Here is a 27924-nt window from a genome sequence, read left to right on the forward strand (position 1 = left end):
ATTTTAATAAAACATGACAGAAAATGGAAAAGACTTTTTTTTTAAAAAACTTTGGCAAAGACTGATGTTCTACAAATATCAACATTAAAAATATTAACATTGAATCTTAAGCCTTCCTGGAGGCATCCTGTGTTGTTTGTTTATTTAAGTTTGAGGATGTGAACAGGGCTTGAACAAAAGGGCAGTGTAGCTTACTAAACCTAGACAGTTCACAGCTGACATTAGTGTTATTAATCAGCTGACAAGAGAACAGGATGGGATAGCCAGGATGGATATGCAAAAATGAACAGAAACCTGTGCTTGTACTCTGCTTAGGTTATTGGGGGACGGAAGAGAACTGTTTATGTGCTTAAAGCCCTGGCCTGGTTATTCCTCCAGCTCCATTCCTGTGACCTTCACAGCCACTCTATGAAGAATTATGATCCCATTTCATCTATGAGAAAACTGAGGTTAAAAGGAATTTATCACACAAAGTTTGGTAACGGAATAGGTGGAAACTGAGCCCAAGTATTCCTTGTTGCTACTGTGCTTTTCTTCCCTGGAAACAGAACTAGAAACACATCAGCACAAAGCTCTCTTCTTGGAATGGAATCAACTGCATTTAAAGGCACACCAGAGAGGGCTTACTCCAAACACAGCCAGGCTGAGAAACCGCAATGATTCACAGCAACTGTAATTTATTCACTTTTGCAGGCATTGTTGGCCATACCAGATGCCTTCCTACGCGCTTGCAGAAATAAATGATACGCTGTAGTCATATGCTTATTTGGAATGCTGCTTTTTGTATCAGCAAATGTTTGTTCTGTGTCCACGATTCCCTTATGAAACGTTACAATATCAAATATGCTGTTCCTCAGCATTTTATCTTGCTCAGCTGCTTCACTAATGCGGCAGCGGACTCGAAGCTATGTATTCTCTAGAGCAGTTGACGTGATCCAGATTAAAGGGTTTTCGGGAGTGGCTTAAAAACATTCCCAAGCACTCCTCTATTAGCCCCAGCCAGGAGCATAGGCAAGTGGTCTTCTGAGAGTTCGAGGCCAGCATCTTCCAACGACTCACCGCGAGTTCCAGGCTCACCCAGGCTAAATAGCCAGACCTTACTTTTGGGTGGATGGGGGGGGGGAGGAATTCACGAGAAGGGCGGTTTGGACAGATTTCACCAAAACCCAGTTTGGTTTAGCTTTAGCTCATGGAAAGCATCCTGACAAGATGACAACGGCTTGCGCGACGAGTTTTGAGCCTCGGCGCTTGCCTTCTTCCGTCGTGCGGCGGAGCCGGCCGCGCCTGCGCCCTGAGTCCTCAGAGACGGCTACGCGGAGAGGGTGGGCCGCGCGGCGCCTTCTCTTTGCGAGCGGAGCCGGGAGCTCCCGCCAGCTTCGCCGCCACCATGAGTCGCAGCTACAACGATGAGCTGCAGTTCTTGGACAAGATCAACAAGAACTGCTGGAGGATCAAGAAGGGCTTTGTGCCCAACATGCAGGTGAGGCGAGCGGGCGGGGGCAGCGGCCTTCGCGGCTGCGGGCCGCGCTTCCGCCGCGAACCGGCCTCCTCCGCCCCGCGCCGGCCGGCCGGGTCGGCCGGGCCGATCCCCAGGGTCGGCATCTGCCTCCCGGGCTCGGATCGCCAGTCTCGGCGCACGCGTGCTTCCCCCTGGTCGTCGGGGACAGCCGTGGTCTTTCCCACGGTGGCACAGTTAGTGGAACCCGTTCCTCGTGAGTCATGGTTGTTTCTTAGGTAACGTGTGCGGACGGGGTTCCCCAAGCGTAATTGGCTTTGCCACAGTGACAATCGGCAAGATTCAGGCTTGTAGTAGCTCTTCGCGGAGCGACCCCTAGGACCCGTCTGCACCCATCTGGGACTTCAAGTCCAGTCCACTTAGTTTTCTCCGCCTGGGTGACGTGGTTCAGCTGGAGACTGGGGGCTGAAACCCTGGCATGCCCTCTGTGTCCCCAGGCCGTTTATTTAAAGAGATTTTGACACGTGTATTAAGTGACTCAGTCCCTTAAGTCCCAATGGGAAAGCAATAAAGTTTTGCAGTCCTTTGTCTTAGTAAGAAGTTTCTGATAGGCCTTGCGCGGTAGCTCAGGACTGTAATCCCAGCATTGGAGGCTGAGGGTAGAAGATCCTCTTAGCGCATATTACTCTGTTAAGAGGATACTCCAGGATACATACAGGGCCCACCAGAGCAACTTACGTAAGACTCTCAGAAATCACAAAATTTCCTTTCATTTGACACTAGACGAAGCTTATCAAATGCCTTTGAGCTCCACATTACTTTGGGAGACACGAAGGGGAAAAAAATCCACTACAGTAAAGCAATGGTATTTTCCTTTTATTTGTGTGGAAGAAGGGGAAGTTGGTTAGTAGATTCACTTGCTAATTATTTTTATTTGACAGTTGAAAATTGTACATTATTTAGGACACCATGTGGATTTTCTTGTAATGTATACGTTGTAAAAATGACAAAATCATAATAGATATATCTCCACAGAAATGTGTGAGCACTGAAATAGCAGGTCGAATGTCTCTTGTCTTAAATGTTGAGACCCAGAGGTGTTATAGATTTTTCATTTTTTTTTTTCTGATTTGGAGACAGTTGCTGAGATTTCACTGGTTGGACATTCATAATTTGAACCCAGATCTGAAATGCTCTAGAATCTTTGGTTTGGGACTGGAAGTTTTTCTCCTGTAAGAAGTAATGGGAGTTTGCAGAGTAGAACAGTACAGACACTATGTGGAATATGTGCATTCTGCCCACTGTACCTGCTCTTGATGGACCTGGGTTTGCATGATCTTTTTTTTTTTTTTTTTTTTTTTTGCCTTTATGTTTTATCAGGTGGAAGGTGTGTTTTATGTGAATGACGCGCTGGAAAAATTAATGTTCGAGGAATTAAGGAATGCCTGTCGAGGTGGTGGTAAGTGTATGGTATGGGCCGAGCCTCCCTGGGCCTCATAGAGAAATCAGCCAGGGTGGAATATTTGCAAGGAATGATCAAGACTTGAATCAAAGTACCTAACCTATTTGTTTGTGATCAGGTTTAACTTGCTGCTGTGTTAAGGATTTGGAGCTCGGGGCTAGTCTGTTCTCAGATAGATAGCCTCACAGTAATAGTCATTGCTACTGTTCATCCTGTGCTCACTGAGTGTCAGGCACCTGTTAGGTACTTATGCTCATTGTCTGTGTGTGTTTGTAATAACTAAAAAGGACCATAGATGTTATCTGTCTTTTGTACATATGCAAAAGTGATTTTCGGGGAGGGTTGGTGTTTTGAGACAGGATTTCTCTGTTCTGGCTGTCCTGGAACTTGCTCTGTAGACCAGACTGGCCTCAAACTCACAGACATCTGCCTGTTTCTGCCTCCTGAGTGTTGAGAATAAAGGCATGCACCACTACTGCCTGATTCTTAAGTGATTTTTAATTGTCCTTGATCACAACTTCATGGTGACAAGCCAGAATTCAAATCTGAGTGCCTGATTTTAAAACCAGTACTCTCTTCTCTCTGTGTGTGTCTGTGTGTTTGTGTGTGTGTGTGTGTGTGTGTGTGTGTGTGTGTACAAATGCTCTTCTTGGCTGCATTTATTAATGCCACATTGTAAGTGATACTTGGATGATTATGTTTCAATGAAGTTCCATGTTACCATCTAACACAGATTGTTTAGTTTAGCTGCCAAGATTAACCTTGAGTGCACTTGGGGAGTAATTAATGATGGCCATGGGTAGGCACAGGACTGGAGTCTTTCAATGCTTTTCTTTTATCAGCACTTCTGATTTTATAAAGAAAGAAATTTATTAACTCCATTCCTACCCAGACTTCCTGGTAAACCTGGGTATAGTAGGGTTTCTTATAGTAAGGACCCAGGCCAGCACTTACTGGTGTACTAGCTTCAGTGAACATCAGGATTGACACCTGCCTCACGCTTCAGGATGGTTTAGCTAGGAAGGTATCGTTCTCTAAAATGGAGCTCTGAAGTGATGGTGAAATAGAAAATGTCTTCTAGTCCATTCCAGTGTTTAGATTAGCTAAACAGTTTGTTTCTTCCCTCACTTGAATTTGTTGACTTGTGAAGAATGCGTTGGTATTTAAAATTCAATCTGAATTTTTTTAAGTGACAGTTACAATTCACATTAAGGTCAGCAATTTTGTATTTTCTAGAAAGGGCCAAATACTACTTTCAGTTTTATGAACATTCAGATATCTGTCACTAGGAATTGGTTCTACCACAGTTCAAAAACTGCCATATAATAATATGTAAGTGAATAAGTGTGGCTGTGTCCTATAAAACTTTATTTACAAAACTAGGCAATAGACCTGATTTTGGCCCATGGAGTAGCATCTTCTAATGTGTGCACCATGTTGACTTGCTGGCTCACTCATGAACTTTAAAGCTTTCAGACTGACATTTACTGGGGTTAAAATAATTTTTCCCCTGGCCAGTTAAAGCAAGTTGCAGCTATGTTCAATTTGCAATTATATCACATTATAAAACTTTGCCCCCTAACATCAATTATTTCAAATTTGACATGCTTGTTTTCTTCATTACAAATCATTTGAATGGTGGTCAAGATCAAGACCAGTTTCCAAAAAAACCCACAGTAATAGTGACTCAGTGAGTGAAGTGACGCCCATGTGACCATGAAGACCTGAGTCGGGACCCCTCGTGTAAAAGCCAGGTGCCAAGGTACCTCTGTAACTCTACATGTTGGGAAGGAGACAGGCAGATTCCAGAGCTTGCTGGCCAGTCAGTCCAAACAATAACAGAGGCCCAGATTCAGTCAGAGACCCTGTTTAAAAAAAAAAATAAGGTGGAGGGCTAGAGAGATGACTCATTGGAAGAAATACTTGTTCTATAACCCTCCTGACTGGGGTTCAGTTCTTAGAGGCCGTGTAAATGTAAGAGACTCCACACAGTTGTCCCCTCATCTCCCTGATCTTGCATATGCTGAGACATTGAGCAAAATACGTAATGTTGGTCTGTGGACTGCACATAGACACACACATGCATGCATGCATACATACATACATACATTCATACATACGCACACACATACACACATACATACACACACACATACATACACACACACTTGCAGAAGGTAGGGTGCAGGGAACCTGCCGGCCATTGACAAAGCTGGGCTTGTTCTCTATCTGTCCTGACTCTCAGCTGTTGTTTTGTTTTCTCAGTTCTTCCCCCGTGGCCCTTCACTGTCTTAGATTCAAACCACTGCTGGTTTGGAGTAGCTTTATTTTGAAACAGTCTTGATCCCTAAAACTAGAGTTACAGATGGTTAGAGATGGTTGTGAGCTGCCTGGTGGATGCTCAGACGAGAACCAGAAAAAGCAAGTTTTAACCATTGAGTTGGTGTGAGTTATTGAGAGAATAAATTTAAACGGCATCATAAAGGTTAATAGTTAATCTTTTCTATCCCTACTACATTTGCAGGCCAGCTTCTTGTGGTGTACACAGTATGCATGTGTGATTGTCCTGTCCCTGCTGGGAATGTGCTGCTTCTTAAAGTTCCCTCCCCACTTTCATTTCAGACATCCTGTCCTACTCTATCCATAACCACTGCCCCTTCATGTATGTAAGTAATGCTGAAGATTAAATGTGTCATTTTTCTAAGACTGAGGTTTGTTTTGTTTTCAGGTGTTGGTGGCTTCCTGCCAGCCATGAAGCAGATTGGCAATGTGGCTGCCCTGCCCGGGATTGTTCATGTGAGTCAGAGTCAGAACCTGAGTCTTTTATGTTGTGTAAAGTTTGTTGGACGAATGAAGGACTCCATCTAAATAGATGCTGGTGTCATTTAGATTGTGACCTTTAACTGTAGCAGTAACCCTTAGACTTTAGAGCCAGCTGAGTCTGGACAGCCCCTCCATCTCTTAATCTAAGTGTTTGCAAACCTTGGAGTGGCTTTTATGGAAAGATTTAAATCTTACCATTGTGTGTCATATTCCCTCACCAGTGTACCATTCTAGGCTTCATCGTGATCCTGTCTAAAGGATAATTGGAAAAGGAATGAAGAGAAAATTGAACAGTGAGGAAGGACCACCTAGTTAGAGCTCTTGTGGCAATGTTGGAGCAATGACAGTCAATAGGGTGGAGCTGGATGATGTAAATGGGCCTGCACTGGCCTAGCATGCAGATCGCACCTTAGAGGAGAGTGTTGAGAAGCGGGTCCATTTACAGACTCATGAGGCTTCTCAGTGCGTTAACAATGCTGTGCATTGGGGGCAAGGAGGTGATGAAATGTATTTATGAAGTCCTATTTCTAGTTGTTTCCATGTCCTCACCATATTTGACATCTTTTCTGTCTGGCATACCATCCTTCACTCGACCCCCAACGTATGAAGTATGCTGTATTATTGTCATCAAATAGATTTCATTTGTGCAATTCCTCGTGAACTGTATAAACCAAGGCACAACTACGGTTTACCACTGTCTTAAGACAACTTAAGAAAATAATAGCACCTGTCCTTAGTGTGTGATCTTCTGGCAGCCTGTTACTCAGAGGCTTTTCTGTTGGCCATCAGACTTTATAAAAAGATGTCCTGGGCCATATTCAGCTTTGTGAACAGGAGTCCATGGACAAAAAGAGACTCAGAATCAAGGGCAAGTCCATCAGACAGCCAGGGTGCAGAGTGGACAGCTGTTCTTCATGTCTCGTTCTTTTCCAGCGCTCTATTGGGCTTCCTGATGTCCACTCGGGCTATGGGTTTGCCATAGGGAACATGGCTGCCTTTGATATGAATGACCCCGAAGCAGTGGTATCTCCAGGTAAGGCACCATTACAGTGTGGCTTCTCTCTGTATTGTGTGGCCTTTCTGAGACAGAGTCGCTTAGTGTGCATTTCTCAGTGTCAATCCATCATATTCAGTGGTTTCTAGTGTTCTACATTGAAGCTGGTTATGGACAATTGGTTATGGACAAAGTATCAATCAAACCACTTATTGAAAACTTTGGAGACTTACCAGATGCTAGGGAATATCAGACATTGGCTACAAAAGAAACATTTCTCTGGCAAAATTTCTCTTGGTGACCCAGTTAGTGCATAGGCAAATGTGTCTAATGTCAGACCTGAGCATTATTGGGAGGAGTAAATAAATTTAGCTTGACTCAGTACTTCCTCACATTATTTTTTTGTTTTAACAAATATTTAATTTTAGGTTAATATATAACATGCTATGTTCGCACATGTCTTATTCTACATTGCTTTCATTAATTCCCCTCCCCCACTGCCCTCCCTCACTTCTCAGCTGCCTCCCTGTCTTCCCCAGGCTACTCCACTCTCACCTCAGTCTGCTTCCCTGTTGCATGTATTCTGTTTGCTTATTCTACCTTCCTTAGATCTCTCCCTTCTCTCTCTCGTGGTCCCCTTTCTAGCTTTACAATCAACAAATGTGTGTAATACTCTGATATATATCATTTTAAATTTAGATTCTACATATGAAAGAAAACATTGGGTATTTGGGTTTTTTTATGAATCTGGCTTATTCTGCTTAACAGTAATTTCCAGTTGCATCCATTTTCCTGCAAATATTATTTTCCTTATGGCAGAATAAATTATTGTGTATGTACTGCATTTTCTTTATACATCAGTCTGTTGATGGCTATCTAGGCCAATTCTGTTTCCTAGCTGTTGTGAATATGCAACTGTAACTGTGGGTGTGCAAGTGTCTCTGAGTACATTCACTTGGAGTCTTTCAGGTGTGAACCCAAGAGTGGTAGATCTGGGTCATATCATAGTTCTGTTTTCGGGAACTTCCATACTGATTTCCACAGTGGTGGCACGAGTTTACATTCTCACCTGTAGTGAATAAAGATCTCCCTTCCCACGTTGTCACCAGTATTTGCTGCTGTTTCAGAGTCTAAATGACTGGCTTACAGTTTCAGAGGTTAGTGCAAGAAGCATAGCAGCATGCAGGCAGACATGGCATTGGAGAGGGAGCTGAGAGGGCTACATCCTGATACACAGACAGCAGAAGAATGTGCCACACTGGGCATAGCTTGAATATATAAGACCTCATTCTGCCTCCTCAGTGACTCCTCCTCCAACAAGGCCACACCTCCTAATAGTGCCACTTCCTATGGGCCAAGCATTCAAACACATGAATCTATGGGGGGCATTCCTGTTCAAGCTACAACTGGTAATCTCATTTTTGTATGCAGATATACTGTAGCCTTAAACACACAAATTAGGAAAGAAGGGAACTGAAATAATCTTTTATTTTTTTATTTTACTTATTTGCCAGGAAGTGGTAGCTCACACCTGTAATCCCAACACTTGGGAGACAGAGGCAGGTGGAGGCCAAAGTGAGTTCCAGAACAGCCCGAGCTGTTACACAGAAGCCCTGTCTTGAAAAACCAAAAAGAAGGAAAAAAAATTTAATGTGTATGGGTGATTTGCCTCCATGTATGTCTGTGCACCAAGGGTGTTCCTGATACCCAGGGAAGGCCAGAAGTGGACATAATAGATCCTTTGGGACCAGAGTAGTTGTGAGCTACCTTGTGGATGTTGTGACTCAAAAGTTGGAGAAAGTGCAACAGTTAAGACTCACAAAAGGCAAAACATTGGAAATCGTTTTTTTTTTTTTAAAAAAAAGTGCACAGTTGGAAAGGTTGGCTATTTGAGAAGACTAACAGTTGATCAGCCTCTGATATGAGACAGAAACGTGTTGTGTTACTCCTTTTCATCATGTCTGCCATATTCCCACAGTTGGTGAATACCTTCGTGCATGTGTGCCTTGTATTATTTCAGTGTTGGCAGACTTGATTCTGCAGAGAGCCACTGTATAGCTACATTAAAACATACTTGTCAGCTGACCTGAACAAGAGGGAGCTCATAGATCCCAGACTGACAGCTGGGAAACCAGCATTGGACAGAACTAGGCCCCCTGAACATTGGTGTCAGTTAGGAGGCCTGGGCAGTCTATAGAGCCTCTGTTAGTGGAACGGTATTTATCCCTAGTGTACAAATGGACTTTGGGAATAGAGGGAGGAGGGTCTCGGCCCTGCCCCAAATGATGTGACAGACTTTGATGATCCCCCATGTATCACCACCCTCCCTAGGGAATGGATTGGGGGTGGGGTGGGTACCCGGTGGGGGACATGGGAGGGTGGGAGGGAGAGGGACCTGGGATTGATATGTAAAATAAGTTTGTTCCTAATTTAAATTTAAAAAAAGAAAAACCATGCTTGTCTTTGAAAGAATGTGCATCCTTTTAACTCCATATTAACAGTAAAGAAACTTCAAGTCTGGTTATTCTGCTGATATTTGACTTACTTTATGTTGTAGGTGGTGTCGGGTTTGACATTAACTGCGGTGTCCGCTTGCTAAGAACCAATTTAGATGAGAGCGATGTGCAGCCAGTGAAGGAACAGCTTGCTCAAGCTATGTTTGACCACATTCCCGTTGGGGTGGGATCCAAAGGTGTCATCCCAATGAATGCCAAGTAAGAGCACGGGGTTCTGGTAAACAGAAAGGGAGAGGGAAACCACGGCTCAGCTTTGCTTTCCGTTTAGACAATGACTCAGTCACTTGTTAGGACGTCAGCTCCAGTCCATGTTCATTAGAACAGTCTTTGAGCTAGGCTTGGTGACATATGCCTGTAGTCACACCCTAAAGGGGGGCTGACATGGTAAATTCCAGGAGTTCAGAGCCATCCTGGAAAGCATATAAAACTGTGTCTAAAATTTAAAAAGAGAAAGCATGCAGCCCGAAAGATGACTCTAGTTAAGACTATAAGCTGTTCTCCCAGAGGCCCAGGGTTTTATTCCCAGCACCTATATAGCAGCTCTCAACAGTCTGTAACTCCAGTCCCAGGGCATGACACCTTGTTCTGACATCTATAGATACTGCACATACACGATGCACAGAAGTATGTTGTGGCAAAACCCCATATATATATAAAATAAGAAAAAGAAAAGTAGTCCTTGATGTAGAGTATTTTAGAATGATGGCACTTTCTAAGCATGAGGCATGTGCCTGATACTTTACCCAGATGATGACCACTGCTAGAAGAAATCAAACTAAGGGAAAGAAGCAACAGGAGATTAAGTTTGGTTAGTGCTATCAGGGTTCAGACTGGAGATCTTTTGCCTTGCAGACAATCTGTGTTCTGAGTACTTCTCAATGAAGCCATTCGTCTACAACCTTCTTTTTGAGAGATGACACTGAATATGTGCTGTATTTAGCTAAGTAGTGCAACAATACAAGGCTGCAGTGTTCCTATCTCTTGGGTACCTATTAACAGTGCTGTACTGCTCATACAAAACAGTACACCTTACACTTGGCAGGGTCTTCTCTACCCTATGCTCATGCTCCCCTGCCTCAGCCTCCTAGATAGTAGCATGGCAGGTGTATACCATCATACTTGGATCAGATGATGTACTTAACAAGTGTAAGTCAAAGGTATTCCTTTGACATCTGCGTTGTATGAAATTTGTTTGTATGCATACATTAATGCAGAACAACTAATGCTCTTAATTGTTACCTGTTACACACTCCCACCAAAAAATAAATTTAAAAAAAAACATGAAGGAAAATTTAGATGCTTATCTTTTGTTTTCATATTACCCCTATGCCACCCTCTGTGAAAAGCATACATGACATATAACAATGAGTGATTGAACACGAAACATCTTCACAAATATTTCAGGTAAAATTTTGTCCTAATTCATTTTGTTTGTAAAGGATTGTTGTCTAGGGTAGTAAGGAAGGGAGTAATTTCTTCTGCTGTGTGAGAAGCCTGCCCTTTGGGGGTTGGTGGAGTATCCTCTCTGTAAGCATTTAATGTTGTGTCTTACAACTTCAAAGGGCAACCTGTGTTACTTGAGGAAGTTTAGAAACTGTCATTACTTGGCTAATTTTTTCATAAATTATTAATAAAAGCATTAATAGGGGTAGATGGTAAATCTGATTAAGATTACAGCTTTTCTTTGGCTATTTAATTGCTCCCTTAAAGAATTCAGAATCCCAGAGGTAGAGGTAATATAAAAGAAAATAATAATTGAAAAATATACCACATGGGCTGATGATATAGAGTACTTACCTCGTAGGCAAGGAAACTGAGCATGGTGGTACATGCTGTGTCCACACTTGCAAGATAGAGACAGGATTTTCTGAAGTTAAGGTCATATTTGGCTACAGTGAGTTCAAGGCCAGCCTAAACCACATAAGAACCTTTTTTGTTTGTTTGTTTGTTTGTTACATACAACAGTTCGTGTAAATATCAAGTGGAACTGTAATCATATTTATGACACTACCTCCATTTTAAATAGTAATCATTTATGTGACTACTTTCCTCAAAAGCAGATTAACAAAAACCAAAGAACATAAACTCTAAACAAAACCTGGTATACAGGAAGTATATTTTCATATATTCCTATGTTCTTTGAGGTGTGTGTCTTCCTAACTTTTGATTGCCCTTTGCTGTGGAATGACTTGTATTTCCTTACTCACCCCCAGAGACTTGGAGGAGGCATTGGAGATGGGTGTGGACTGGTCTCTGAGAGAAGGCTATGCCTGGGCTGAAGACAAGGAGCACTGTGAGGAGTATGGAAGGATGCTGCAAGCTGACCCCAATAAGGTCTCACCCAGGGCAAAAAAAAGGGGCCTTCCTCAGGTAAGGGCCTACATGCTGTTGTAGCCATATCTAGGGAAGGAATCTGTATCTTCTGTTTAACAAAAAGTGCATCCTTAGAGGTGTGTGTTTGTTTTTTACAGTACATCAAAAAATACAAATCTGTTTGCTTGTGCATCATTTTTCTATAAGGTCATTCAGAGCTTACAAATATTCATAAATGATTGTGAGTTATAAGTGGATAGGAGAACAATGGACATGATTATGAGACTTACAAAGTATGTCATAATTTAGATACTTTGTAAAAATTATTTATTTATTGGAAAAGATTGTGGGGCGGTGAGAAGGTTCGGTGATGGAGGCACAAGCCCCACAACCACAGTTCTGCTCTGCAGAACTCCCATAAAGACAGGAGGAGAGAACTGACTCCAAAGGGTGCCACACACATCGTACAGATACAATAGTAATAATAAAACAGTCTCTGATCTGTGAATGATTTTGATACCTGACATGAAAAAATGATGTATCATAAATCATTTCAACCTGGGGCTTACCTGAGAATAAACATTCTTCCTAGAATTTGGCTCTTGGTGATAATTAAAACTTCTGTAAGTCATTAATGGCTTGGGGTTTGGGGCTTTTATGAGCACTTGAAGCAGATGTTATTCTAGACCTTGTGCAGTTCACATTAATTTTTGGTACATGTTATAATAAGAATGTAGAATTTTTTTTTGTTGTTACTTGAGACACTTTGTATGGTTATTTTTTTGTTGGCTTGATTTATCTATTTGCTTTTTAAATATATGTTTGTTTATTTTTAACTAGAATATAAACTATTTAATCAGACATTCTTACATTTACAGTTGGGGACCCTGGGAGCAGGCAATCACTATGCAGAAATCCAAGTTGTAGATGAGATTTTCAATGAGTATGCTGCTAAAAAAATGGGCATCGACCATAAGGGACAGGTGTGTGTGATGATCCACAGTGGAAGCAGAGGCTTGGGCCACCAAGTTGCAACAGGTATATTCTAGACCTAATTTTTACTCGGAACCAAATGTATGTTTTGTGAGGAACAGGACAAGAGAGTTAATTGAGCCATGGAAAAATACTGTTGTTTTTTTTTTTTTTTTTTTTTTTTTTAATGGATGGCTCTCTTTACTTGTGACCCTGAACAAACTAACAACTTCATTCGGCCTTTCTCATCTGAAAAAAATGGGTATCAAAGTTAGTGAAAACATATATACATAGCATTTTACTGCATGTGACCCTTAGGAAGCACTTGGTAATAAACTAGCTCTACTTAGCACTGTATTCACTGTTGGAGGTTAGTGCTAACCATCTTGACATTGATAGTACATGGGCTATGGAGTTTAGATCGATACTCATCCCATGAGCCTGTAGTATTCAGCAAGGTTAGTAGTTTTGGTGGACTGGGTTCTAAAGTGGGTACTTGACTTCGCTTTCTGATGAATAAGATCAGGTTGGAGAGAGATCTCAGTACAGTGTGAGGCAAGCCTAGTAACCTAAGTTCAGTCCCTCAAGCCCACAGAAGAAATACTGGGCATGGTGGTGCACACTTGTAACCACAGTGTTGGGGAGGCAGAAACAGGCAAATGCATGGAACTCTCTGGCCAACCAAGCCTAGCCTGATTGTCCAGCTTCATGCCCATAAGGGACCCTGTTTCAAACAAAACAAAACAAAAAACAAAAAGGCACCCAAGGAAAAACACTCAAGGTTAACCCCTGGCATCCACATGAATACTCATCCAAACCTCCACACCACCACCAAAGACAAAAAATAGTAGTTGATGAAATATTGTATGAAAGGCAACTTAAGTATGATATGTTTAAAAAAATATTGAGGTGACTTCATAGACAGTACTTGGGCTAGGCCTTGGGGTTTGAATAGTAACATGTAGAAGACATTCAGGACAAACAAGCAGCAAGAACAAAAGCAAGGAGCAGGGAAATGGGTGTCTGGATGACCTACAGACATTAGTGACTATGAGACAGTATACACAACATGGAATTATAAACATCAAATCTCATGTTATAGTTCACCTTACAGTTGTGTATTATGCGTAAGAATCAACCACCTGTGCCAGACTGGTCCTTTAGTTTTAATCTAATAGATATATGAAGCACTAACTGTGGCTTTCATGTTGAGTAATTCTCCACATTTAGTTGTAAGGCACTCAAACATGTTTGAGACGTGTTCCACACGCTATGATCTCCTCATTCAAGAAGAGGCTGAGCAGGAGCCCAGCTTCGAAGTAGCCTGAACATGTAGTTGGTTGGAAGAAAATGGGTTACAAAGTGAGACCCTGTCTTTTTTTTTAATCTATTTAAAAACCATGATGGCAATGCGGGAAGGGAGTAACTAAACCCATGTTGCTATCAGTTGTACACATCCCATTTCATGTTTCTAGAGGCAGATACTATTGTGTGTGTCACAAGCCTATGTCACCTTACTCAGAAGATTCTCAGTAAACATCTTTTTAAAAAGTTCATTTAAAGACATTATATTTATGTGTGTGCATTCTTGTCTGTATGTGCACAGTGTGCATACAGTGCCCATGGAGGCCAGAAGAGGGTTCGTATCCCCTGGAACTGGAGATACAGGCAGTCATGAACCACTGTGTGGGTGCTGGGAGCTAAACTGAGGTCATCTGCAACAGCAGCCAGTACACTTAATGGCTGAGCCTTCTTTTCTGCCCCAAATATATCTTGATTGAACAAATAGATGAACTTAGACATACGTAAGGTTTTATTTTGAATTTGAATGTTCACTGTCTTTCTACAGTAAGTCTGAATGACTTAAGAGAAAGCTACCTGGGCTGACCTAAGGCTCTGTTGTTCCAGATGCACTGGTAGCTATGGAAAAGGCCATGAAGAGAGACAAGATTATTGTCAATGACCGACAGTTGGCTTGTGCTCGGATTGCATCCCCAGAGGGGCAAGACTATTTGAAGGGAATGGCTGCAGCTGGAAACTATGCCTGGGTTAACCGTTCTTCTATGACCTTCTTAACCCGTCAGGTAAAATAAAATTGCTCTCTTGAGTTAATCAGGAAGTTAAGCATGTTTGGTTTTAGAAATCTGTGTTCTAGATACTAGAAAGTATCTTAAGGTTTTGGTGTCTTGGACCAGGAGAGTATCAGGCAGGCCTGGAAAATAAAGAGAGCTTAGAAACCCTCAATTTGTGTTGAGCCTCAGCAAGTATGTGCATGCTGTTCTCTGTGGTTGAAAAGGCTGGGGAAGACTGCAGGCAAGGTGCAGGACAGCATTTCTGCCTGCCTGTTGTAGACTGCGTGACAAGCAGTGTGCTCTCCAGACCTCTGCTCTATTGAATTCTGAAGTCCCCATTCCAGGAATTTACTAACTGAAAGCAGTAAAATACGTTCTCAGGAGCTAGAGCCGGCTGTTTGTAATGGAAGTTTTCTCCCTAGGCTTTTGCCAAAGTCTTCAACACAACCCCTGATGACCTGGACCTGCATGTGATTTATGATGTTTCTCACAATATCGCCAAAGTGGAGCAGCACGTGGTAGATGGAAAGGAGCGGACACTGTTGGTGCACAGGAAGGGATCCACCCGTGCTTTCCCTCCTCACCACCCGCTTATTGCTGTTGATTACCAAGTATGTAACCCAGCATTTTTGTTTGAGAAGTGAGGTCATGATCCAGACCATTGTAGATCTAGGCTTCGTTAAGCAGGAAAGCAGCACGTGTGTAAAGAAAAAACCTGTCACCCGTGACAGCAGTGGTTCCCAGTCTGCACCAGCGCCCCATCCCATAGCAAGTGCTGTCTGATATACTAGGTATATGTTAGTCCCCTGGGATCAGTTATAGCTTGAAAGCTACTGGGTGGCAGGCAAAGGTTAAGCTGCAGGGTTTCTTTCCCTACACTTACAGTTTCACAGAGGAGGAAACAAGTCCAGAGAGGGCAGATGCCTTGCCATGGATGAAACATCCTAACAGTACTTCCCTCCAATTTGAGAAGTTGTTTTACTATGTTCAGTCTGTTGCAGGCCCTTACATCTTCCTTCTCTTTCTTTTTCCCCAAGAGCCAAGGGGGGGGGGTGGGAATGAAGTAATTCTTTAATATAGTTATTAGAGCATTCAATTTGGAGGTTTAGGTTTCTTCTACAATTTTACAACGCTAAAAGAAATTTCAGGCATAAAAATTACAGGCAAACAAATTTATTGTTTGGTTTTGTGTATCCTCAGCTCACTGGACAACCAGTGCTTATTGGTGGCACCATGGGAACCTGTAGTTATGTTCTGACTGGCACTGAACAAGGCATGACGGAGACCTTCGGAACAACCTGTCATGGAGCGGTAAGGAGATGAAAACTTGCTTAAAAATTTTCTCTTCATTTTAGCTATTGTTTTTCATTTTGACAGGTAAATACCTGATTAAATTTAGCAGAATTAAGGTTTGAGTGTATCATGACTATTTCTGCAAATGACTCCCTATACACTGTTTAGTGAACTGACTGAAGTCACCTAGAATCTCAGTAAGCACTCTGTAGGACCAAGTTCATCCTCCTCAGCAAGTCCAGAAAATCCAAACTAGACAGTTACCAATGTAGCTGAGTTTATTGCAGCTGGCTTGTAGTCAGCATAAGTAACTAACGCACCACACTGAGCTTATGGCCCTTTCCAACAACCCACTTGACCTGCTCATTTGCTCAGTTTGTTTGTTCCTTTCTCTTGGACAGTCCACTCCAGATTTGAGCAGATGCACTCTTTGCAATCAGAGCCCGTCTGTTTTAGTGTGTTGGCTCACACCTTCTCAGCCACCAGTCAGTGAACTGTCTGTAGAGAGCCATCTAGTAGGTACTTCAGTTGTTTTAGGCTTTGGCAGCTATCCATTCTTCTGCCACAGTTCAGCTCTACCTTATAGGGCAAGAAGAGCCATAGTCTATGTAAATAACATTGCTGTGTTTCAGGAAATTTTTACTTACAGAGAAGTGATTGATTGGCTACGTTGATTACTGAAGTACTAGTCAGTGCTACTTAGAAGCATACAAAAACTTTAGATGTAAAATGCTATAGGTAGAAAGTCACTTTCAAAAAGGTATGATGAGGCTTCTTAATAAAAGGTATACGATAAGGTTAAAGTAGCAAAGATAGGGTGTGTCTGTCTGTCTGTCCCACACTGGTTGTCTTCCCTTTTCACACTCCACCTTATTTTGTGAGACAGGGTTCCTTTTGAGCTAAGCCTTGCTATGCTGCTTACAGTGCCCAGGCAGGCCTTGAACTTGCACTTCTGTGTCAGCCTCATGAGAAGCTAGGATTACAGACACTTATCACTAGTGGTATGAGGACTTGGAGCTCACTGATGGCTAGACTGGCTGGCTAGCAAGCCTTTGGGATTCTCCTGCCTCTGCCTCCCTAATGCTGATCTAACAGGCTTGTATGGCCATTCCTAGCTCTTATCTGGATGCTCGAGCACCAAACTCGGGTTTTCATGCTTGCTCAGCAAACACTTTATCTATTGAGCCATTTTCCTAACCAGGTGGTTTTGTTTGTTTTAAAACTTTTTATAATTTCTTTCTTTGGTGTGTGTGGGTATGTCCGGAGGGATATGGTGTGACATAGCATGTGAGTGGAAGTCAGAATTATTCTGTGGCAGTTTGGTCTCTCCTTCCATGGTATGGGTTCTGGGAATCAGACATGGCAGCAAGTACCTTTTACCCACCTCACCATCTCAGTGGCCTGTTAGGTTGTGTGTCTTTTTTTTTTTTTTTTTTTTTTTTTTTTTTTTTTTTTTAATATATATATAACGAAGTCCAATTAAATGAAAACAAACATACACAATATTTGGGAATTTGGGCGTCGTTCTTTCCAAACTACTTCCTGCTGGTAAGGGGCACTGTCATGGGGGATTCGAAGAAGATTCAGAAATCCTGGATGTAGTCTGTAGGGCTGCTTTGTCCAGCTGTTTTGAATGTAGGATCACCTTATATTCTGTGTCTTAAACTTTTGTTTTTTAGTAAAACATAAAAGAAAACCCAGTCCTCATACCACTAGTGATATGTGTCTGTAATCCTAGCTTCTCATGAGGCTGACACAGAAGTGCAAGTTCAAGGCCTGCCTGGGCACTGTAAGCAGCATAGCAAGGCTTAGCTCAAAAGTGAACAGACAAGCCAGGTGAGATCGTTCAATGGGTAAAAGTGCTTGCTGCAAACCTAATGGCTCTCACTCCATGGAGCCCTCACGTTGTAATCCCAGCACTCCTACAGCAAAATGGGCGGTGGAGACTAGAGCCTGACTTAGCAGAAGCGCACACCAGCTCTCCTGGAGTTCATGGCAGCATCAGAGACAAGAGCCCTGCCTCAACCAAGTGGAAGGAGGAGCCCACTTCTGAATGTTGTCTTCTGAGCCCACACACATGCACATGCCGTGGCCATTTTACAAACATGTGCTCATGTGCACACACACTCGCAATACGGAGTGAGGGCAAATGAATAAGTACATAGGAGGATGTGATAAGAATTTAAATAATCAAAGAAAAGACATTTAATCCTAAAGACTTAAATAATTACAGGAGTCAGATTTTAGTTCAGAATTCATAATTGAAGTTCACTTCTTCCCTGACCTTTTTCATTCTAGGGTCGTGCATTGTCCCGAGCAAAATCTCGCCGTAATTTAGATTTCCAAGATGTCTTAGACAAACTGGCAGATATGGGAATTGCAATCCGTGTTGCCTCACCCAAGCTGGTTATGGAAGAGGTGAGTAAGCCTGGTGAATATTTACCCTAAGGCCATTAAGATTTATGTCAGTGGACAGAGGCAACGATTTTTGGTAAATCTTAGAGAAATGACTTGGAGTTTTTGATGATTTCAGTTTGGATGCTTGGGGTTTTTTCTTTGCTTTGTTCATTTTTTTTCTGTTTTGAGAATTCCATCCATGGTTTTTATAATGCAGCTCCTCCTCAGGCCCCCCCCCCCACCACCACTACTCACTATTCCTACCCACTGAGACAAGGTCTGGCCTACTCTAGCCTACTCTGGCCTCGACCTTGAAGTAATCCTAAACCTCCTAAATGCTAGGCCCACTAACATGACCCAGTTTGAGAGAAAAGAACCTGCTTTGGAAGATTGGAGGCAAAACCTGCATTAGGGAAGGTAGCGGATTAGTCACAGCGAGGTGAGGGAAGTGGACAGAGGGGGTTCTGCCCAGAGTCACTGAAGTGGTCCCAGAGGCCACAGTGAGAACAGTTCAGAATTGGAAAAGGGAGCTGTGGTACAACAGCAGGCACACAGCCCAGTCAGGGTCTGGGCAGCCTGCCCTGTGTTAGCAGACATAGACCAGCAGGTACAAGGGATTAGCGGTGCTTGTAAGATGTGGGTGTGTATGGCAGGGAGTTTGAGTGCACGCACAACCACACATACTTGAAGTTGTTTAGATAGACTCAAATCTCTTGTGAGGAAAGTTACTAATACACATTCATTTAGAAACTTTAGTAGCTGCTGAAATAGAGAAATCACTTTGCTCATATTACTAGTCTGTCATTTGGATCATTTCCTTTCAGGCAGATTGGTGTGTACACTTGAAACATGTTTACCATGCTGCTTTTCTTTTCTTTTATTAGTGCATGTGCCCAAGTGTCTGTGCCAAAGCATATGTGAGGGCCAGAAGGAGTCACTTCTCTCCTACCTACTTGTGTACCAGGGATAAAAGTCAGGTCACCAGGCTTCTACATTCCCCACTGAGCCATCTCACTTGCCCCTGCTTTTAATTATACAAATAATATATGGTTTTGGAGAAAATTTTAGAAAATGTAAGACCCACTTGTTTATCTTACACCCCTTACTGGCACTGATAATGTTCATATTTTTAACCTCTGCTAATTTAATGGGCAAAAATATAGCCCCTGAATATTTCTTATAATTTCAAATAAAGCTTAGTGTTTTGAAAGATTTCCTGTTGGTGAATTTTACAGTGTTCAATCCCTTCCCTGTAGGCTCCAGAGTCCTATAAGAATGTAACAGACGTCGTGAATACCTGCCATGATGCTGGGATCAGCAAGAAGGCCATTAAACTGAGACCAATCGCTGTTATTAAAGGATAGAGCCAAGAGCAGGAGAGCCTCTGAAGTGCATGGACTGAAACTCTAAGACATCAGACTCAAGATCCAAAGTGCACATGTTGCTGTGCACACCACAGTGGCTGGTGGAGAGGCTGCTGTCCCAGGAGCCAGGGTTGTAAACTAACCTTCCAGGGAACATGTCTCCATTAGGAGCAGGGCAAATGTGCTTCTTCCTCCCTTGTCCCACAGGTTTTTAGGAAAACTACTGGGGTGTAGGGAAGCATCCAGAAATTGCCTTACTGGGGCATACAAGTCTGTAATCACCAGAGCGGACTTCTTTACACCAAGCTGTTTCTAGCCTAGTAGGTACCATTAAAAATGTTTATTAAAAATGGTTTATGAATGTTTCCTTCTCTTACTGTGTCAGCTTGTGTCCACTCATCTGTGGACCTCTACACCCAGGAAAATGTTAGATTCCCTTCTCTCACGGAGAGCACTGAGCACCTGAGATGTTGTGATCAGATGCTAGATAAGTGCATTGTGGATGTGTTGAAGAGGACATGGGATGTGCTAGGAATAGAAGCCAAAGAGAAAGTAACTTTCCACAGCTTGTCTTTCTTAGCCTAAATACAAGGCAGAGTACCTGCAGCATGGTGTCAGCAGACTCATGGCCACTTTGAGTAATGCTCTGCACCGTGACAGCAAAGAGCCCCCATGTGACACCATGTTTCCATCTTTAATTACTATAAAAACATTAAGTGCCTGCAGCTGGTTATATTAATGTTTGCTTCCTGTTGATGCCTTTAGTCATCTTGTGAGATTCTGTGTTGTAGATGGTGACCTCAAGAAGTCTTCCACTCTGGGAGGAAAGGCATCTCAGCAGGCAGGCACTGGAGGCAGCTGGTCACACTGTACCTAATTCAGGAAGCAGATGAACTCTGGGGCTGGGCTCATGCCCTCCTGTTCCTTCAGCCCCAGTTCATGGAATGGGACCATCCATATTCAGGGTGGATCTTCCCACCTCAACCCAACCTAGAAAATCCCTCCCAGACATGCCCAAGAGCTTTGTGTCCTAGATGATTCTAAATCCTGTCAGGTTGGCTATGCTAACGGTCACGTGAAGGCTGTGCATTTTCCGTCAGGCACTTTAGTGTATATACATGTTGGGAGGTCAGAGGACAACTTGCAGAAGCTGGTCTCCTTTCTATGTGGGTTCTGGGGATCAAACTCAGGTTGTCAGGCTTCTCGGCAACTGCCTTTACCCACTGAGCCATCTAGCCAGCCTTAGTGTTACCTTTGATATTTGCCTCTCCCTGACCTTTGCCTGAGCCTTTTCAGTTCTAATTCCTGGACGTCTCTATTCCTCTCCTTCATCTCAATCCCTATGCCATCCTTTAGATACTTAACCATCTCTCAAAAATACAGCAGCCACGTGCATCCTTTTTCTTCAAATGCTGTAAGCAGAGCTTAGCAGGCCTTTGGGATGGGAGACTGGAAGACCAGGAGTCAGTGAGAAGATGGAGGGGTAAAAAGACTATCAGGGATGAGACTGGAAGCCATTTTGATATAATACTCAGTATAATACCCTTTTAGCAAAGAATCTGGTGGTCTGGTCTCCATTTCCTGAGAACTTGTATTGAGTCCAAATTGAAAAGCAATGGACTAATTTCTTTGGCAGAAGAAATTTCAAAGACAGCATTGCATTGAGTCTGTGGCATGACTGACTACACTTTACTGGTCTACAGTAAAAAAAAAAAAACAAAAGGTTGGTCAAGAAAAGAAGAAACAAATCGCAGTTCATTGAGGAAGAGTTCAAACAAGCTAAACGATGCAGCCAAGGTGCATGCTGAGAAAAGGCTGTAATTATTAAGAAAAATATCCCACTTTGTACTAGGATAATAGGAGGCATACTCCAAGGGCAAGACCCCACCTGTCAAAGGTTCCACCTCACCAAGAAAAAAGAAAGAAAGAAAATTATTTGAAAGGAGATGACCAAATCAAGAAATCAGTTAAAAGGGCTCCCTTGTTCTTTAAAAGCAACTATCTAGAGAAGTGTTTGTCCAAGTCAGAACACATAAATGAATACAGCTGTGCTGCAAAGGGGCCAGGCTACATCTCCAACTGGAAGCAGAAGTTGGCAGTATCATCCATGAGGTACAAGAGTTTCCAGGCACAAAAAATGCAAGATTGAGGGGATCACGGACACTATCACCACAGTTAAAGAGAGCAGCTAAAGTCAGGCAAAATGGGGTATTGTGATGAAGTAGCAAAGATGAAGACTAAGCTGCAATGGAGGATGGAAACCAGTATGTTAGGGATCCACTGAGGGAAAGCTGTGTGTGAAGTGGAGCTAGTCAGCACAGATAGAGGGCCAGGGCCCTTTGGAAGCCCAGATTATTCCAATACGCCTAAGTGCCAAGCACAGTCCATGCCATTACAGTCATTAGCAGTCTCTGGTCTCCTGACAAGACTGTAGTGCCCATGGGTTGATAGAGGGCACAGAGATGAATTACTCCATAGAGAGTTTCAGGGAACAGTGTCTGCTTTATGAGCAACCACTTTCATAGTGGAACCCTGTCAACTGTGATTGGTTAGCACATTGCCTCTGCCTCCAGATCCCAATGCAGAACTCTCAGCTACTTCTCCAGCACCATGTCTGCCTGCATGCTGCTGTGCTTCCCACTGTTACAATAAACCAAACCTCTGAACCTGTAAGTCAGTCCCAATTAGATGTTTTCCTTTATAAGAGTTGTCATGATCAGCATCTATTCACAGCAATAAAACTCTAAGTGTCATTAATGAGAAACCTTGAACTTTACACCAGGACAGTAGAAAAGATGCCTTGAAAGCAATACATCACCTTTCCAAAGCTTCAAGATGCAAACCCACTAGGAAGACTTTCATTTGAAAAGAGAATCCGTGAACAAAGATCTAAGGTATTCTACTAAAGCAGGGTCCTGGAAATCAAACTTGGATCCTCTTGCAAGCACAATAAATGCACAACCTCTGAGCCATCTCTTCAGCCCCATGGTGCTGGTTTTGTAGACATAAAAATAAATAAATGCAAACTGGATAGCGATGGCATACCCCTTTAACCCCAGCACTTGGGAGGCAGAAGCAGTAGATCTCTGAGTTCAACACCAGCCTGGTCTACAGAGCAAGTTCCAAGACAGCAGAGAAAAACTGTTTCAAAAAGTAAATAAATAAAAAGTGAGACTTAAGGGGTCACAGAAGCTTATACCAATGTTCCAGAAGGCCACTGAAGCCATGCATCATATCACCTACATGGATTTCTCTTTGGGATATGCTTAAAATTTAAAGGTGAATCCTAAATTGCAATAGAGACTCCAAGATACTGGAGATGCCAGAAATGTGAAACATTCACTAATAAAAGCTACAGGCTCTGAGTGAGTGGGACTAATCTAAGAGACCAAATGTATGCAGGCAATAGAGCTGGAAGGCAGTACTTCTATCTTTGAGTTAGTATTGCTGTGAAGAGACACCATGACCACAGCAACTTTTTTTTTTTTTTTTTGAGACAGGGTTTCTCTGTATTGCTTTGGAGCCTCTCCTGGAACCAGCTCTGTAGACCAGGCTGGCCTTGAACTCACAGAGATCCACCTGTATATGCCTCCTGAGTGCTGGGATTAAAGGCGTGTGCCACCACTGCCCAGCCACAGCAACTGTTATAAGGAAAACATCTAATTGGGGTGGCTAGCTTACAGTTTCAGAAGTTCAGTTCATTACCATGGCAGGGAGCATAGTGGGGAGTATGGCGGTGTGCAGGCAGACATGATGCTGGCTACATCTTGATCAGAAGGCAACAGGAACTCATCTGTGTCGCTGAGCAGTATCCTGAGACGTCAAAGCCCGCCCCTCCAGCAAGGCCACACCCACTCCAACAAAGTCAAACCCCCCAATAGTGCCACTCCCTGATGAGATAGATTATGCGTGCCAAAACAACCACAACTCCCAAACTTGCTGGAGCTCACATGGTGTCATGATGCTACCCAATGGCACACGAGGGGTTGGAGTTGGGGTTCAGTCTTGCTTTGGCCTAGTTTGCCCATGCCATGCATCCATTCTTCCTTTTTAGAAAAGGAATGCTTACTCTTCACCACCGCGTGCCAGAAGTGTATAGTTTAAGAAGTTATTTTATATTTTTGGTGGTGAGCCTAACTCCTGGCTGGGTGGCAATGGTGAATTCAAGGCCAGTCTGGTCTACACAGTGAGTTCCATGGGCTCCCAGTTAAGAGTGCCTTGAGACCCAGTAGAGACTTAAGACTTTTTAAACAGTGGTGAAACTGTTAGACTATGAAAACCTTTGAAATTGAATTTAGTCTATTTTACATAATAAGATGGCCATGAGCCTAAGCAGAATACTATGGTTTGTGTAAAATGCCCCCTAAAGGGGGCTTAGCCTGCTCTACAGTATAACCTCAGGATCTGCTAGCATATGGAATGACCTGTCTTCATGGTGTTTCACAAAAAAATAAAAAATAAAAAAGCTATAATTAAGGATGCTATGTGCCCTGCACTGTTCAATCCTCATTTGTTAAGAACTCTTGGATTCAGATCATCTCACAAGGCCCTGCCTACAGCTCACATATAGAATTCTTAGATTGTTCTCCAGTGTCAGGGAAATGAAAACCACCCCAGCAGTGGCCCCTCTTGACCCTGCTCTGGAAGCAAAAACCAGTCTGGAGAGTTCTGTTGTCTGGGTGGACACCTTTCTACAGCACCTGTGGCTTCAGTCTGGCTGCACTTAATGACAGTACGTAACCCAACATGAAAGGGTGGCTGATAGGTCTTCAAGCAAAGGACACAGCTAAATAGCTATGAGATTAAAAGCCAGCCTCGCCACCCAGAGAGCCTATAAGGAAAACACATATGAAACTCAGTGATGATAATCAAAGGGCTGGGAACGGTCTTAGTTGTCATGGCCTATAAAGGGACTATAAAGCACCTTCAGGCCCTCTGCTCTACCCCAGTAGGCAGCCTGTCTGTCTACCATGGGATGAAAGGTGTGTGATGGCCAACAGAGAAGGGTCAAAAGAAGCTCCCTAGTGGGATCCAGCCATCACTGCAGTGGAGGATTGTGGGACCACATTTCCAGCCCAAATCTCATTTTCGGGATGATATGGGATTGCTATTCACTTTTGAAGACAGTAAAGATAACCGCAGGTGTATGTCTGATGGAAACTGTTCGGGAGCTCTGGCAGCAGCATCCTTAGAGCCTGTGTGCTTGCTTACAATGTGCAGTGCTAACATTCCTACACACGTTCCCTGGCCCGATGGGACCTGCCTTTCAAATTCAAGATAAAGCTTAGTCACAGATGGCTTAAACAGTGATCAGCTACTTCTCGACTCTGGAAGCCAAGAGTGTGTGTGTCACAGCAACTATCAGGGTGTGAGCCCCAATGACTGCCTGGGGATTTCTAGACAGCTAACCTAGACATGGAGGCCTCTTTTCACCCCCCTCCTTAAACAGTACTAGGGCTTGGTGTTGTTCTTTTCGAAGAATGTGCAATGTTCCATGGCTCTAATGGAGTGCTCCATCACAGGAAAAGGGGACATCAGTGGGTAAACTGGTCATGCCAGCCTAACTACCCAGCAATCCCAGAGTCCACTCAAAGGTGGAAGGAGAAGGAATTGACTCCACAGGCTTCCATTAATCCTATCGGGTAAGAATAAGACCACTACCACACTTTTGATCCAAATCTGAAGCAAGTTCGATTTTTATTGGGATGCCCCAGAGATCTGGCCGGCAATGGCCTCCTAAGTCAGGTTAGAGAGAACAGCCCCAAGGCTAATCATGAGTAGTTGCAAAGCAAGTTTACAGAAGAGAATGGAGCAGTAAGTACAGAAGAACTTCAAAACAAAAAATCCAACAGCCGTGATTATCCAGTCTACTGGAACTGGAGTTATCCATAGTTGTGAGTTACCATGGGGGAGCTGGAAAAACTCTGGTAAAGTAGCCAACACTCTTAACCAGGAAACCATCTCAGTCCCCACTTTTTTGGTTTTGTTTTGTTTTTCAAGACAGGGTTTATCTGTGTAGCTTTGTAGACCAGGCTGGACTCAAACTCACAGAGATCCTCCTGCCTCTGCCTCCCGAGTGTTGGGATCAAAGGTGTGCGCCACCACTGCCCTCCTAACCTCCACTTCTTAAACGAAAAGGTACTTTGTTTTTAAGAGATTTTTGTTTTGTTTAGATGGGCCAGGCAGTAAAGGATTGCATGAGGTAGTATCTGGACAGTGCTCACCAAAGTTAGTTCTCCTCAGTTCCATCCCTCTTAGTCCAAGCTACCTCCAAAGAAAGGGTAATTCACAGTATGGTATTGGAGGGAATGTAGGGATGGGGTGTAGACTAGTGGCAGGACACTTGCATGCATGAAATCCTAGGTTCAATTCCCAGCACCACAGAGAGGTGGATGGGAGCGGGTGCTTTAGAAAGCAGTTTACCTTCAGAAGTCAACAAGCAACTAGCAACTTTTATAATTCGTAACTGTTTTGGTGAGGCAGAAGGAATGACCATAGTGAAATATTCAATATGCCTGAAAACCTTCAAAGACAAATGGCTTGGACACGTAGAAAGTTCAATTCATATCCATCATCCATATCCTTCCCATTCAGCTCAAACATCGAAACAAAACATACTTGCTTTTTATTTTTCAAGTCAGTGCCCCTTTTCCAACCAAAAGTTAGATGTGGGTGGGGGTGGTGGGGGTGGGGGTGGTAAAAACTGTACAGGAGACCATGCAAAGAAAGGAGCAAGAGAAACATGGGCAGAAACTAGGAGGGAAGATGGTCGTCCAGATCTCCACAAAGATTATTAACATCGAAACACTTTACTACTTCCTAAAGTTTCCAAACGACCTCTTGCCAATGTCCTTTTTATGTTTAGCATGGCCAGTCACTGTCGTCAAGCCAATATTCAGGCGTAGCAGATGCTCCACAAATGTGTTAAGGAGCTTAGCCACCTTCACCCAGAGTGCAGTGATGACATTTCCAGTAAATTTTCCAAAGGGAAGGAATGCATGAGAATGTTCCTCTCACATGGACTGCCCGAGTGTGTGCACGTGTGTGTATGCTCGTGTGTATGTGTGTGTATGCACATGTTGTATATGCACGTGTGTGTATGCACGTGTGTGTGTGTGCGCGCGCGCGCGCGCTTTTCTTCTCTGGCTAAGGTTTGTTACAGGCCTTTGTGTTTTTAAAATCACCGCACAGACCTGGGATGATCCTTCTATGTTTCAGAAGAAACACGTTTCCTCGATCATTTGTAAGTTGCAGGTTCGAAACCAATCAATGAAGGTGGTTGGGAGGAAAAAAACCCTCCAAACATTAACATACCCTCTTCCCCACCCCAACTCCCGAAGCACTTAATCCTTACGATTTGGCCCACAGAAGAAATCAGTTACCATGAAAACCTGGTGGATGAGGGCGCTGCTAGCCGCGCTCCTCCGGCTCGCTGCAGGGCGAGGCCCCGGAGGACGCTTTGGACTCGCCATCGCTGTTGCAGTCCCGCCGGTGGCGCTCCAGCAGCTCCTGCAGGTGCTTGATGTAGCCGATGGCGGCGCGCAGCGTCTCCACCTTGCTGAGCCGCTGGCCCGCCAGCTCGCGCGGCAGGTGCTGGCGGAGGCGCGCGTAGCCCTCGTTCACGCAGCGCACGCGCTGCCGCTCGCGCTCGTTGCGCTGGCGCAGAGAGGCGGGTTCGCCGACGCCCCCCAGCGACAAGGACGGGCACGGGCGTCTCCGCGCGCTGTCCTCGGCGTCCTGGCGTCCGGAGGTCCTGCCCGGCTCCCTCCGGGGCATCGTACCCAGTGTTGGCGTCCGTAGCGGGGACGGCAGAGCCAGCAGTCCCTCCGGTCTGCGTTTCTCCATCCTCCACCGAAAAGCGCGCAGATCACACAAGGGGTGACTCTCTTAGTAGGAAAACCAGACTTGAAGCTTTCGTGGCGGAGGCGCTTGTCCATCCAGACTTCCCGGTCTGTCTTCGGGGAAGTTTCTAGGTCCAGAAGCTAGGTTCTTGAGCACACTTAGAGGGAACTTCGCATGATTTCCGAAGCTCGTTGTTCTCTCTTTATAAAACTTCAGAACAGAAAGGGCAAAGAAAGAGGACGCGCCTCATCCACGCTTGTACCCATGTGTCCCCTCCGATCTTAGTTCAAAAGATAACAAAAGGTCTCCGGCCTGAATAGACGATCGTAACCCAAACAGATTGATCTCTCAAAGCTACCCAATTGCTGTAATTCACTCCTGGGTCAGCAAGTGTGGCTCTCGGGGAACCAGGAATTGAGC

The 27924-nt window shown here is 43.7% G+C and overlaps 2 protein-coding genes across 2 annotated transcripts; one reads left to right on the forward strand and one right to left on the reverse strand.

Moving 5' to 3' along the window:
• The first annotated feature begins 1312 nt into the window (after positions 1–1312).
• Rtcb (RNA 2',3'-cyclic phosphate and 5'-OH ligase) lies at positions 1313–20014 on the forward strand. Its single transcript, XM_051206241.1, has 12 exons — positions 1313–1480; positions 2837–2915; positions 5647–5714; positions 6675–6774; positions 9293–9449; positions 11465–11621; positions 12443–12602; positions 14445–14620; positions 15031–15219; positions 15809–15919; positions 18200–18319; positions 19555–20014. Exons 1-12 carry the CDS (start codon positions 1388–1390, stop codon positions 19660–19662), a joined length of 1518 nt encoding a protein of 505 aa, XP_051062198.1. The 5' UTR covers positions 1313–1387; the 3' UTR covers positions 19663–20014.
• Positions 20015–26998: 6984 nt separating this feature from the next.
• On the reverse strand, positions 26999–27532 carry Ascl4 (achaete-scute family bHLH transcription factor 4). The gene has a single exon (XM_051206244.1). The coding sequence runs from the start codon at positions 27505–27507 to the stop codon at positions 27073–27075; it is 435 nt and encodes a 144-aa protein (XP_051062201.1). The 5' UTR covers positions 27508–27532; the 3' UTR covers positions 26999–27072.
• Between the last annotated feature and the right edge of the window lie 392 nt (positions 27533–27924).

Source organism: Phodopus roborovskii, unplaced genomic scaffold, assembly GCF_943737965.1.
Source record: "Phodopus roborovskii unplaced genomic scaffold, PHOROB, whole genome shotgun sequence".
NCBI classification, from domain to species: domain Eukaryota; kingdom Metazoa; phylum Chordata; class Mammalia; order Rodentia; family Cricetidae; genus Phodopus; species Phodopus roborovskii.

Bases quoted from the DNA above. Each gene is read 5' to 3' on its own strand.
- Rtcb (XM_051206241.1), top strand. From the start codon at position 1,388: ATGAGTCGCAGCTACAACGATGAGCTGCAGTTCTTGGACAAGATCAAC. The intron at 2,916-5,646 runs GTAAGTGTATGG...TTTTGTTTTCAG, and splicing joins GAATGCCTGTCGAGGTGGTG to GTGTTGGTGGCTTCCTGCCA. The intron at 15,220-15,808 runs GTATGTAACCCA...GTGTATCCTCAG, and splicing joins TTATTGCTGTTGATTACCAA to CTCACTGGACAACCAGTGCT.
- Ascl4 (XM_051206244.1), bottom strand. From the start codon at position 27,507: ATGGAGAAACGCAGACCGGAGGGACTGCTGGCTCTGCCGTCCCCGCTA.